The 14,524-nt window shown below is 37.6% G+C and overlaps 1 protein-coding gene across 5 annotated transcripts in view; it reads right to left on the bottom strand.

The window, feature by feature from the left end:
* The window catches only part of Ankrd12 (ankyrin repeat domain 12), a 96,610-nt gene that overhangs the window by 40,804 nt on the left and 41,282 nt on the right, over positions 1-14,524 (bottom strand). For all 5 annotated transcript variants that reach the window (XM_034484137.2, XM_034484140.2, XM_034484138.2 and 2 more), the window contains 2 exons: positions 13,721-13,863; positions 10,701-10,848 (listed from right to left, as the gene is read on the bottom strand). In XM_034484137.2, coding sequence (XP_034340028.1) covers positions 10,701-10,848; positions 13,721-13,863 — 291 coding nt within the window. The remainder of the gene's footprint in view (positions 1-10,700; positions 10,849-13,720; positions 13,864-14,524) is intronic.

Below are 14,524 nucleotides of genomic sequence, written 5' to 3'. Positions count from 1 at the left end.
TAATGTTGAGTTTAATAAGGACCTCATGTAAATTAAAGAATAAAATTTGGATATTTCCATTAGTCTTCAGCAACTCCAGAATTGCTGTGTGATACTTACTGATAATTTTTGCATCATTCCTTGACGCACTTTGATCAAGCAATAATTCAGGCATATTCACCATGTGGAAAATAAATATTCTGAAAAATTAATACATAGCTGATGAACACAGGAAATAGTATCAGTGGAAAATTAAAAAGGTTCTAGAAGATTTGTCCTACTCTAATTAAAACATGTAAGTTCAAATAAAATACCTTTTATCTGAAAAATCTGTTGCAGCACTTTGTCCTGTGGAAGGTTTTTAACAAATGCTGCTTTTCAAAGCTACGGTTTCTTACGATTTCTTGAAGAATCAAAATTAAAGAGTTCATAGCAATAATAGAACACAGCATATAAAACGTTCTACTTTTTTTTTATCTTATTTTCTCATCAAAGACAATGAATTTCAACTCATAAATCCTGATTCCATATTACCAGGAAGAATGTGTAAAAGACTTCCAGGTTTTACATAACAGATAGATTTGCAAATGAGTTAAATGTGAAAACTGACTACAAACAGTAAAATTATTATTACCTGTTTCCTCAATCATCTCTACTTAAACAATGCCTAACACACATAGTGGTAAAAGGAAGAAAAAAAAAAAGAAATGAGATTTGGGGTGACTCCAGGTATGTGGCTTCTGAGGACAGACGAGTGTGGCTGTCATTTAGAAAGGAAAGAACACAGTAGCCTAAATGGGGAAGCAAGTTTCACTTGTGCACTTTAATTTCTGAGAGTTCACTGATGAACTCTCAGAAAAAGTGGCAACATCCAGAGGCAGTTAAAGTTAGTTCTTGAAGTTTATGAGAGAAGTCTGGGATTGAAAGGAATGTTTGCAAGTTCTTAACCTGTGAATGGTAGTTAACGAGATAAAGTGTGCTGAGCTTGTCAGGCAGGCTCCCTTTAGTAGAGAGGGTCCAGTGAGTGAAAATCTGAGCAAACCAACATGGCACAGAGGAAGGAAAAGAAGATGAGATTCTAGAACCACATTTGGAATAAAGCAGTCTAGGAGTTGGTAGAAAGTCAAAGGGGACTATGTCCCAGAAATCAAGACATTAGGAAACTAAACAAAGAAACAGTCAGCATTTTCAAATTCCAGTTTGAAAAGAACAGAACATACTTCTCAAGTAAAAGAACATTTGTGGTCTTACTAAAGAATAAATTCCAGAGTAAAAATGACAGACTATTAAAAATAAATAAGGGGCTGGAAAGATGGCTCCATGGTTAGAGCACTGACTGCTCTTCCAGAGGACCTGGGCTCAATTTCCAGGATCATATGGAGGTTCACAACCCTCAGTAACTCCATCCTAAGGGTTATCCAACACCACCTCAGACATCATTGGGCACCAAGAACACATGTAGTGTCCATATATATGGTACATAAATATATATGCAAGCAAAACCCCATATACATAATTTTTAAAGAAAATAATCCAGGCCTCCTTGTGTCACTTCTGCATCCACACCTTGGTCTAGCTTCCTCAGCAGCTGACTGCACTTCCTTTCCAGATTATGATTCCTTATAATGTTTTACATGGAAACGATTTATGTGCATATGTGAGCACACAGATAGGTTAAAAAACATTGCTCTTGACAAGGAATGTAAATGTAGTTCAAGAACAAAGCACTTTCTTAGCATGTGTGATGGTCTGACTTTGATACTCAGCACTGTTAAACCAAACCAAATCAAACCCTCACCGAATAATGCTGGCCACTTAATGAGCTACGAGCTATGGTTACTCATCGTAACTTCTCCAACCCAACAAACATAAAGTCTTCCTAAGCAGTGGCATCTCAAAACACACCACTGATATACAGAGCTTCTCACCAAGCTCCTAGTGATTCATACTTTTAAATTCTTTATCACCAAAGAGAATACTATAATAACCACTGTATCCACTGGAGTGTGCCTGACTAATAAAGAAGGCTAAATATTTTAAGAATATTTCTGTGAAGATGGGCTAGTAAGATGGCTCAGCCACTATTACTGATGGCACTTGCCACCAAGCCTAATAACTTGAGTTTCATCCCTGGGACCCACATGGCTGAAGGAGAGAACCAACTCTATCGAGTTGTCCTCCAACTTCCACATGCATTTCATGGACATACACATGTACTTTTGTTCTTACTCATGCTGTCTCCCATAAGTCATGAATACAATTTAAAAATTAAAGGTTTTTGTGTAGCAAAATTTGAAATGACACCAAGTATAATCTTCTAGAGCCATTCTGCTTCGGTTTCAGTTCTAATAACCAGTTTTGGATAACTTACACCCCCAGTCAGCATATACATTTTGAAGGCTCCTCATTGTTATGCTGCTGACATCTCAGAAGCACAGTGACAGTTCGCATCCCTGCCCTTTCACCCCAATCTTCTGTTAGACGACTGCTCTTGTAAATTTGTTTATATGTATCACTATGCTTTCCAAGTCTTTCTTTTTTCTCCTTTTTTCTTTTTTGACACAGGGTCTCACTAATGTAGTTCTGGCTGGCCTTGAATTCATGGAGGTCTGCCTCCTGCCTTGGCCTCAAGCAATAGAATTAAAGGTATGTGTGCTATTATGCCTTGCTGCTTAGTCTTCTAAGTACTTGAAGAGTTCTCTCTGGGTTTGTTCATTTTGACCTCACAGGTAAGTCATATCTTGTCTAGGTATTTTAAATCTCTATTAATGTAGTTCTCCAGTTCTTTAAGGCATCTATTACTTATATCTCTTGTTTAACTCATAACTCTTTCCTTTTCTATTTTTGTTATGTCATAGCAAATATGACTTATTTCATGTTATTTTAGAAAATAACAAAGTACTTTTAAAATTCATTTACTTACGGAATTACCATGTTTCATTAGCTTCTATAAGTATTTCATTTTTTGAGGTATCTCTGTGTGTTTTACTGGTGACTAAACTTAGGGCCTCACGCATGCTAGGAAATACTTAATCAACTAAGCCATAGTCTTACTCCAAACCTTTCATTTCTAGACCCATCCTCCCTGTGGTCTAGACTGGACTAGTAATCCTTCTGTCTTCTTACATGATGGAACCACAGGGCATCTCTAAGACTTTCCATGTAGTATCAGAATCTCTCAAAGTGCCAATTATTGTTAATGAACTTAGCATTCCTCCAGCTTTTTTATTTAGTGGGGTTAAAACTGTGTTCACTCACCCTGACTGTTCTCTCATATCTCCAGGCAACCCTGGAGGTTGTTAACTTTTTTTTTTTTATTAGCACACAACAACATGATACAGAGTTGTCCAAGCAGCAGTTCTTGGTGCAAGGAGAAGGTGAGGTCATCTTTGCCACGTGAGCAGCTGAAGCACTGAGAAGAAGCTGGCCTGCCACCCAGCAGACCTCACAGTCAGCTGTTCCCACGGACTAACTCACCTTGGATTAGACAAAATCTCCCAGGGTCAGTTTTGTGTTTACTGAGCAGTATCTATGTACTTACAATATTAAATTTACATTTTTCACTAGAGGGTAAAGAGATAAAAGTAGCCACTTTTTAAATTTTACCTATAGTTTAGCTCCATTAACATCACTTCTGCGAAACACGGATTGATACCAATCCCTTATTAATGCTGTGTTTCCTCTTTCTTAGGATCCTCCTGTAATTAGCTAGTATTTGAAGCGGGTGAAAGCACTGGAAAACTTTCATAGAGTGGAAGTTCCACTTCCTAAGTAACAGCAAGAGAACTGTTGCAAGTGCACCAAACCTCCTCAAGGCCATGTGATGCCTATTATGTATTAGATAACTATATAATATTCCTTTGTCTTAAGAATTACTATATGTGAGACACACACATATACTTGTGTGTGCCAAGCTGGTGAAATGGCTCAATCAGTAAAAGTGCTTACTGCCAAGCCTGATGAGCTGAGTTCCCTGGACCCCACCCACATGGTGGAAGAGAGCTGACTTCTGCAAGTTGTCCTCTGACCTCCACATTCATGCCATGGCACACATGCCCTGTTCCCCACTTCATATACTGAATAAATATCTAAAATATTATTTTATTAACATCCTGAATCTTACATGCACCATTTACTTTGACTTAGTTTTATGTAAAACTCTAGTGGGCAGTGATCACCCATGAAAACCATGCTTAAGTCTTTAGTCCTGCTTATTTTCCCTAAAGCTTGATGTGCCTTTCAAGCCATGTCTTTCGGAGGGTGGTACAAGATCTCCCTTTTCTATTCCATATACTAAATCTGCTCAAGAACAAGGTCTGCGTATGTTAACACAACCTTGGCGTGTTGACTGTATACTCTTGTTGCAGCTCAACAAGTTCCCCTTGGAAGGCAGCTGGGTCCTGAGCACTGCAGATGGAAAGTCTGTCTCTGGAGACAAAGTGAGAATGTGTTCTTTCTTCAGAAACACAAGATACTTTTATGCTCTGTTTTTTAAATTTTATTTATTTTTATTTTATGCACATTGGTGTTTTGACTGCATGAATGTCTTTGTGAGGGTATCAGATCCCCTGGAACAGGAGTTATGGACAGTTGTGAGTTGGCATGTGGGGACCAGGAATTAGACCTGGGTCCTCTGGAAGAAGAGCCAGTGCTCTTAACTGCTGAGCCATCTCTCCAGCCCCTCCTCTCTCTATGTAATGGTTCATGTTTAATGCTTAGATATTAACTCAGGGTCACAAACACGCTCATTTCCCCCTACATATTTTACCTGGATAATTTTCTAACACAAAGAAGTTTACCAGTTTTAGGATTCCTATAGATATTAGGCAAGATAATGATGTTTTTCCCCCCATTTGCTTAATTAAAAAAATAAACTGGCTTTCCAGTATTCTCTAATTATTACACAAAATGTCTAAAATTATCATTATAAACCCATGGATTTAAATATATATCATGAGTTCGCTAACTCTGCAGTTAATAATCTTATTAGATAGGACATTATGCCATTGTTAGCCATTGGAAAACTGCTTCAAGTTATTTCTTATGGCCTTAAAAAAAAAAAACAAAAAAAAAAAAAAACCCTTGCATTAGTCTTTGATAACTTCCTTAAATCTAAAGGAAAAGGATTTTCCAAAATCATCTTATATACATGCTTCCAACAGGGAATGATGGTTCTCTTACAAAGTCTTAATGTTTTGTAGTAGAAAACACTTTAAGATTACATGAGAACTAGAAATTATTGCTGCTCTCTTACTCACTGTTTTTTAGGGCTTTTAATAGAGCAAAGACATTTAGTACTATGTCTGTATGTGTGAGTGCAAATGCCTGTGGAGCTGGAGTTACAGGTGTTCTGAGCTGTCTGACATGTGTGCTGGGAACTGAACTCGGGCCCTCTGCAAGATAAGTATGCGCTCTTAAAAACTGAACTACCTCTCACTCTGTACTGGTATATATTTTAAACTTCCTTTGAAAATAATTACAAACTCAAAAAGTTTTAAAAATTCAAATTACTAAACATGACATATTCTTTAACCAGATTTGCCTATTATTGATGTTTTATAGCCCTGCTTCATATAGGCTTTTTTTTTTTTTTTTTTTTTTTTTTTTTTTTTTTTTTTTTTTTTTTTTTTTTTTTTTTGGTGTCCACCCATTTAAGTATAGAGTAATTCCAGACACTAGAACCCTATATCCCTATATCAATATATACTTTAGTGGATATTTCTTTCTTTCTTTCTTTTTTTTTTTTTTTTTTTTTTTTGGTTTTTCGAGACAGGGTTTCTCTGTATAGTCCTGGCTGTCCTGGAACTCACTCTGTAGACCAGGCTGGCCTCGAACTCAAAAATCCGCCTGTCTCTGCCTCCCAAGTGCTGGGATTAAAGGCGTGCTCCACCACCGCCCAGCCCCTGGATATTTCTTAAGAACATATCTCAGTATTTTAAAACTCAGGCTGGAGAAGTGAGGTAGCCATTAAATGAATGTATTATTCTTGCAGAGAACTTAAGTTTGGTTCCCAGCAGCCATGTTGGGCACCTCACAACTGCCTGTAACTCCAGTTCCTAAAGATCAGATTCCTCTTTTGGCATCTACAGGCATTGACTGACTCACAAACATACCCTGACCCCACATATATGTATGTCATTAAAAGGAAAATCTTTGAAAAAAGATAAATGTCCTCCTTACATGAAACATGGCCACCAACATCCCTGTTTCCCTGATTACTTGCTAAATGACCTACAATGGTCCTCACATTCATTTTCCCTCAGTAGAGGTTCTAGCCTTCAACAAGTATCACCCTTTAGTTATCTCTTTAAAATTCTGAAATAGTTCTGCTATTTTTGCTGGCCTCTATTAACATTGTTAAATCCTCAATATATCTGTCTGTCTGTCGAAATAGCTCAGCAGTTAGGGGTACTGACTGCTCTTCCTAGAGAATCCAGGTTCAAATCCCAGCAACCACATGGCAGCTCACAACTGTTTGTAATCTCAAGATCTGACATTCTCACACAGACATACATGCAGGTAAAACACTGATATACATAAAAATAAATTTTAAAAAAAGTACTCATTTTTAGGTACAGCTGAGTCATAGTGCAGTGCCCTCAGAAGCCAGTAGAGGGCATTAAATCCACTGGGACTGGAATTATAGACAGTGGTCAGCTGCCAAGTGGGTGCTTGAAATTAAACCCAGGTCTTCCAGCACTCTTAACTGCTGAGCCATCTATCCAACTCCATACACTGTCAATTCTTTTTTTTTTTTTTCTATGAGACTCGGCGAGAAAGTCACACGGGAGAGACAGCGGGATTCAGGATTCAGGATTCAGGATTCGGGATTCGAACTTGGAGAGAAGGTCACGGCCGCACTCTGGGGGGCGGGCACTGAAGCGCCACCGCTTGCTTGCTTACACTGTCAATTCTTAATAATTTATGGCATTAAATTGGCTTTATTTTTAAAACTATACAACACTCTCCATGATAATACAACTGCAGATGGAAACTGTTGATCTACAGGAATGGCATTTGGAGGCACAGGCTGTCATACCTCCTCACTTTCATGCTGTTCACCAGGTCGATACTGTGACCCAGTCAAGGTCTCATGTGATCGTTCTGCTGTATGACTCATTTGATCTTCCCCTTTTCTTCATGATTATACAGGTTAGGCATCTCTCAAACTCAAAGAACAACAGACTCAACAACTATGCACTTCCAAACACAATTATCAAGAGAAATCATAAGAAGACATTAAACTCCAGTTGATGAAATGCATGCTCAGGTATTTAGAGATGTCTGTAACTTATTATGAACTGTGAAAACATAGGATGTATGCTAGGCACAGCATTGCATGCCTAGCACTTGTGAGACACAGACAGAAGATGGGCATCTGAGTTTGAAGTCAGTCTGGTCTATATATTGAGTTCCTGGCCAGTCAAGGCCAGAAGTGATAGATAGATAATATGACAATATAAAGGAAATACAGTAAAAGTTAACAATGGAAAATACATTTGATGTATATAGGGCATTTGCAATATAATTCTTTGAAAATGAATATATTTGAGTATTTTCCATAATAAACATTGAGACTTTTGAGAGAAGAAAAATGTATTCTCAGTTGATAGGATGCTTCCTTGATATTATCAGGCCTTGAGGCTTGATCCCCAGCACTACCAGATAGGTAGCAAATGTCTGTGGTCATAATACGGGGTGGGGGAGGCTGGGGGTAGAAAAAAGTAGAAATACAAATTCAAGGCCAGTTCTGACTACATAGTGAGTCTTTAGGTCTGCCTATTTTTTTCCTGCTACATGAAATTCTGTCCAAAAAGAAAACAAAATTGAGAATTTTAAAAACATACTGCAATGCAAGAAAATATCCTTCAATGAATAGTTTCCAACACTGTGTGTCTAATACTGTCTATAGAAGCAGAGAACATGTAGGTGACTGATGGGTGACTCTGGTGATGACCCATTCAATGTCAAGATTCACATGACCATGAGACGTGGCTCAGTTAGACTGTTTGTCCTGGTATATGAGGTCCTGGGCTCAATTCCTAGCACCACAGAGAACAAAGAAGGGTTTGTTTCTCTTCTCTCTCTGTTTTGAATATGAGCCTTTAATGGCTGGGTCACCTCTCCAATTGCCACAGTGCATGTACAGAGGATAGAGGACAACTTTTGAGAGTCAGTTCTCTTCCGCCACCACATGGGTTCCAGAAACTAAAACTCAAGTTGCAGGCTTGGTAGCAGGCACCTTTACCCACTCGCTGAGCCATTTTTAAAAAACATCAGACAAAAGGGGGTGGCAAACCCTTGTGTGTGTGTCTTCATAAATATGGTATGCACATTATGTGTACACATTTGCATGTATGAGATTCACTTATAGGGTAATGTACACACATGTGTATGCCAGGAGCTGACGTTGAACATCTTCCATCATTACTCCTCACTCTGTACACTGAGTGCTTGACAACCTGGCTAGTTTAGCTAGCAGCATACCTCAGGAATCTCTTTTCTCCTCCTCCCAAACACTGGAATTACATCCAGTCCATTATACTCTCCTGGAGTGTAGGAGTTAGAGACCCAAAATTAGGTCTTCAGGTTTGAGTAATACGTACTTTACACATTGAGATCATCTCCTAAGACCTTCGCCCAAAACAGTACCTTTTTTACAGTAATATATATGTAACTGAATACATGTAGATTGTATATATTTTAAATTAATAAATACCTTAGTTATGTCTTTTTAATATATATCCTTTTGTAGTTTGTTTATTTAAGCAAACCAGAAGATATTGTTCTTATTTTAAAATTCTTTTTTTAAAGATTTATTATGTACAGTGTTCTACTTGCATATATGCCTACATGCCAGAAGAAGGCGCCAGACCTCATTACAGATGGTTGTAAGCCACCATGTGTTTGCCGGGAATTGAACTATGAACCTCTGAAAGAGCAGTCAGTCAGTGCCCTCAACCTCTGAGTCATCTTTCCAATCCTTATTTTAAAATTCTTAAAGGAGTAAATGCAAACCCACTTCTATTTTGTTATATATAGTATGTAGAAAGAAGTTTGTCATATTATTAGAAAAATTTGACACAAGAGTTAGTCACTGTGGGTGTGGCCCTATAGTCAGCCAAGTTCTAGGAAATGTGTATTAGTACATATGTAGCACAAATTGGACTTGGCAAGTTATCTGAAAACAAATAAAACAAGGCTGTAAAGTTGGGAGGGGTGGTGCCAGAGTGAGGGTAGACCTCAGAGGAAATGAAGTAAGTACATGTTTTTTTTGTTTTTGGTTTGGTTTAGTTTTTTGACAGGATTTCTCTGTGTATTCCCTGGGTGTCCTAGAACTTGCTCTGTAGACCAGGCTGGCCTTGAGATCTGCCTGCCTCTGCCCCCTAAGTGCCCAACACTGCTCTGACACTGTGTGCTCTTTAAAAATATATTTTGAAACTATAATAGTAATCATATACCATACTCCTTTTAAAAATACATTCATTTACTTTTATTCTATGTATATGTGTTAAAGTCTAGATAAAATGTTAAGGCCTAGGTAACAGTTACTTGGCTAGCCTGCCATTATATGTTTCTGCTGTTACTAGCAAACTTTCTAATGCCAAGACTGATTGCACATTCTGTTATATTTATGCTATGTTATACTATGTATGCCCTTGGAAACCAAACACGATAAAAGTCAATAGAACTGTTCTGTGCAGCTACAAACAGTAAGTCTGGACCCAAACCAACCACCCAACAGTACTTCCTGCACCTATGTATTAGCCTTTATGGTATAAACTGCCCCAGGATAGACCCCAACATATGAGAGATACCTGCACCAATATAAGAAACAATTTGGAGTAAGACTTCCATTTTGAATAGTAGTCTAGCAAAATTTAAACTCCCAAGACCTCCCTGGGAGCTGACATCCTACTCAGCTGAAAGAGACATGTACATGGGTAACTGACATCCTGGTAGATAAGTTAAGACATGACTGTCAGACAAGTCCCATCCCGATAGACAAGTTAGAACATGAACGTTAGACAAAGGCAAATCCCCTGCCATAGTTGAATACCCCAACCAATGGGAGCAGGATAAATGTATAACAAATACATGTTCCTAAGGAAATCCCTTATCCCTAAATCCTAATTGGTGAATTAACTTGGCACAGATATTTGTGGATTTATGGCTTAAAAATCCTGTAGGATCTTAACATAAGGTCATGGTTCAATTAACGAATCAGGACCATGGCCCTGAATCAGGACCATGGCCCTGATTCACCAGTCCTAGGATGTATGCTCAATAAACTCTCCCTGTCTAACTGAGATTGATGTCTGTATGGTTTGTGATACAATTCCTGGACCCCAACAAGTGTTTCATCTGAATGTATTTAAATGTACCATGTGTGTGCCTGGTGTCCATGGAAGCTATAATAGGATGCTGGTTTTCCTCAAACTAGAGTTATAATTGGTTGGGAATAGCCATGTGGGTGTTGTTACAAGGACATAAAATGTATTGTTAGCAGCTAAATAATCCCACCAGAAGAAAAGCTGACAGCAGCAACGTAAATGGGCAGGCACAGTGAGAGTTCTCAGTGAGGCCAAGCACAGGAACCAAGTTTAGCAACTTAGAGTAATCCTAGGACTTAGTAGGATGGGGCAGAAAGTTTGCAAGTTTTAGGCTAGCCTGGGCGAATTGGCAAAATCCCATTTCAAAACAGTAAGAAAGACACAAACCTGTATAACTTTCATCATCGCCAGACAAAGGCACCTCTCTTTTTAGCAGTAACTCCAACTCCTCTGTCTCTGCCACATCCACTGGTCGTTCTCCATGTTTATTAGCTTGGAATGGATTCCCGCCATGACGAAGCAACAATTTGACTATCTGCAATATCAAACAGTAGGGGATACCATCCTGTCATTTATTTCAAACCATTCTCATCCTCTTTCCTCATGTGTATGAGTGTTTTACTTTCATTTGGCTATGTACCACTTGTTTGCCTGGTGCTCAAGGAGATCTGAAGAGGGCATTAGATCTCCTGGTACTTGCTGGAGTGACACATATTTGTGAGTTGCCACATGGGTGCTGGGAACTGAACCAGTCATCCAGAAGAGCAGTATGTGGTCTTAACTGGTCTTAACTGCTTGAGCCATCTCTTAGGTCTCTAAGGCATTCTCTTGATAACACAATATCCATTTGAATATTATTTCACCTATTCTATATCCATGACTTACAGCATGTACTTGAAGTCATTATTATTATTCTCCACTAGTTTCATTTGCATTAAACCTCAACCCATCTGATGACCTCATCTATTATAAAGAACTGTTCTACTTAAATTTTAAATGGGAGTGGGAGTGGAGCTGGGAAGCTGGGGTTGGGGAGCTGGAGAAAAGGTTTCATAGCCTTGTGCACATAGAGAATTCCAGGACAGCCGGGGCTAAATAGAGAGGACCTGTCTGAAAATAAAGAAACAAAAAGTGACTTTTGATCCTGTTGAAAGCTATCTGTGATCATCAGGAAGCAATCAGGGTAGGTAAAAAAAAGTCTGTAAAAACATGCCACAAAATTTCTAACATAAACAAGCAGTATTTTATAAATAACCTCAGATACAAACACTAACAATTAGTTGCATTTGCATAAAACTTAATATAACAGACAACAAATGAGATAAGGGAAAATTATAAGCCAAAAAATAAGATACCTAAGACATAATTAGGGGTAAAGCAAAATAAAGACTGTAAATAAAGCACAATACACTTGTGAGTAAGGGCACAGATGAGGCGATGTCAGCATCCTCTACCCTGACCAGGTCTTACCACACAAACCTGCTCTCTTTCAATGTCCCCCTTTTCTTTAGGAATACTTTATATGTTTTTTGAGATATCATGACTTCTATTGAATTGAAAAATATTTTTTTAGGTTTAGTCACAGGACACAGTACAGATATACAGGGATAAGAGCTTTTGACAGCTTTTATTTTACTCCTTAGGCACAAACAGAAGACCAAGGAGAAAACAGTACTCAAAACTTCTTAAACTGTAAAGGCTGAAGATGGCTCAGTGGTTGGCAGCTCTTACTGTTCTTCCAGAGGACCGGGGTTCAGTTCCTAGCACCTAGATGGTAGCTTACAACCACCTGTAAATAGACATCCTCTTCTGTCTCTGCAGGTTCCTGCACACACAGTGCTCATTCTCAAATACAGGCTTGTATGTATGTAAGTTACATATATATTCATGTAGGGTCACATGTATGTAAGATATATATATATATATATATATATATATATATATATATATATATATGCATATAGGCTCACATGTATGTAAGTTACCTATATATATACATGCATATTTTAAACTCAGACTCCACAGAGTACAGCAGAGTCCTTCTAGGAGGACTGTAAATGTTACTGAGTGTTCAAATGTCAACTTCTGAAAATACTGTGCAACTATAGCATATTTAGAAACTTTGGGCCAGGCTGTGGTGGCACATGCCTTTAATATCAGCACTGGGAAGGCAGAGACAGGCTAATGTCTGTAAATTGGAGGCCAGTATCACCTATAGCATTGCGTTCTTGGACAGCCAGTGCTTTTACACAGAGAAATCTTGTCTGGAAAAAAAAGCAAAATCAAACAAAAATAAATAAATAAAAACGTAGTGTTACAGAAATATATACTAGTCACAAGATATAATTCCACTTATGTGGCAAGTATCTACCTACTGAACCACCTTACCAACATTACAATGTCTTTAATGAGAAAAATAAAAAAATATCTTATAGAAAATATTAATGAAGAAAATGGCCCTTTTAATTTCTAAAGAAAATATTTTGGTATATATGAAGTACAGTAATATAGAAGATGCTTTTAGAGTTTTTATCACTGATAATTCTCTAACATTTTCAATTTCAAGGTATGCTTGCATGTACAGTGTATTTTCCTTTATAACAACCCCCTTCAAAGGTATAATTTAAGGACTAGGGAGATGACTCAGCAGTTAAAAGCACTTGCTATTCTTACAGAGAATCAGGGTTCTGTTCCCAATACCCACATGGCTGCTAACAGTCTGAAACTCTAGTTTCAGGGACTCCAACGCTCTCTTCTGGCCCTCACAGGTACTGTACATACATGGTGTATGTACACACACACACACACACACACACACACACACACACAGAAAGGCAAAATATCCATACATGTTTTTAAAAGCTTTTAAAAAAAAACTTAAATAGTAAATTGGCCAAGCAAAAGTAAGCTCGTCTTTTCACTCCAAATACAACTTGACAGTTACAAACATTTCTACAAAGAGAAGCAGCACAGCACCATGACCTCTCCTGTGTGTGTTCCAACTATAGAGTTAGTTATATAACAGACCAAAGTCTTACAATAAAATGTTTGCCGAATTGTTTAACCTATTATCAATTAAATTACATATTTTATTTCTTTTGGGGGAATCCCTGGCTGGCCTGGAATTCACTATGTAGACCAGGATGACTTCAAACTCAAAGAGACCTGCCTGTCTCTGCCCCATAAATGCTAAGATTAAAGGTAATGCCTGGTTGTAAACGGCTTACTTTACGAAAAAATATGCTAAATTAAGTAAGTACAAATTAGAACTCAGAAAACAGAATAAAACGGAAAACAAAATAAAGATGAGAAGAAGCATGAAGTGCGAGCCCAGACAACAAGCAGTGTGCTCTGCCACCCCTGGCTGACTTGTGAACAGACGCCAGCTACCCCTTCACCATACTCACATCTCTATGCCCACTGCTGGCAGAGTCATGAAGGGGTGTGTCATCATCCAATCCTTGTGTGTTAACATCTGCTCCAGCTGCTATAAGTATTTTAGCAACATCATAATACCCAACATTGCAAGCTTCATGTAAAGGGGTCCAACCTAAAGTGAGAATATGAACTTAACATGAGTTCAAGAGAGATGCTTTCCACATTCATTATCTGCATGTAATATCAATTCTAAATCGAGTATGAAACAGAAAAAAAAGGAAAAGAAAGAAGAGAAACTATTTAAAATATAAAAGAATATCAATTTTGTAGAAGGTTCATTTGAGGGAATATTAATTTCAATGCAACTAAGTTATTTGATAAAATATTCAATTTACTCAATATTAGTATGGTTTAATTCATAATAATTATCTCAACTATATAAGTTATATAAAAGACAAAATATGAATGACTTGGTCAAGAGTCAATTAAAAAACCTTTATATTTTATGTCTTTTATTTTGTTGATATAATCTTTTCTGGACCTAATGCTGGTTTTATTTTATTTATTATTATTTTAATTGTAACATTCATAACAGCTGAACCACCTCTCCAGCCCAATGTTGGTTTTAAGAAATCAGATTTCTAACTTTGTTTTCATAATTAAACACGTGTTCACAAATGAGATATTATAAAACACAAACGGCACTGTCTATAATGCTATCACCCAGGAAAGAGTGTTTAAATTTTTATGTAATTCTTACTGGTTTCCCAATATACATAGACAAGGGTGGATGTTCAATCCTTTCTCTAAAGTGGTGTTTCCTTTTATTGTTA

The sequence above is a fragment of the Arvicanthis niloticus genome, chromosome 21, assembly GCF_011762505.2.
Source record: "Arvicanthis niloticus isolate mArvNil1 chromosome 21, mArvNil1.pat.X, whole genome shotgun sequence".
Taxonomy (NCBI): Eukaryota; Metazoa; Chordata; class Mammalia; order Rodentia; family Muridae; genus Arvicanthis; species Arvicanthis niloticus.
Note: the sequence above shows the minus strand (reverse complement) of the source record. Positions and strands in the feature narration are given on the sequence as shown.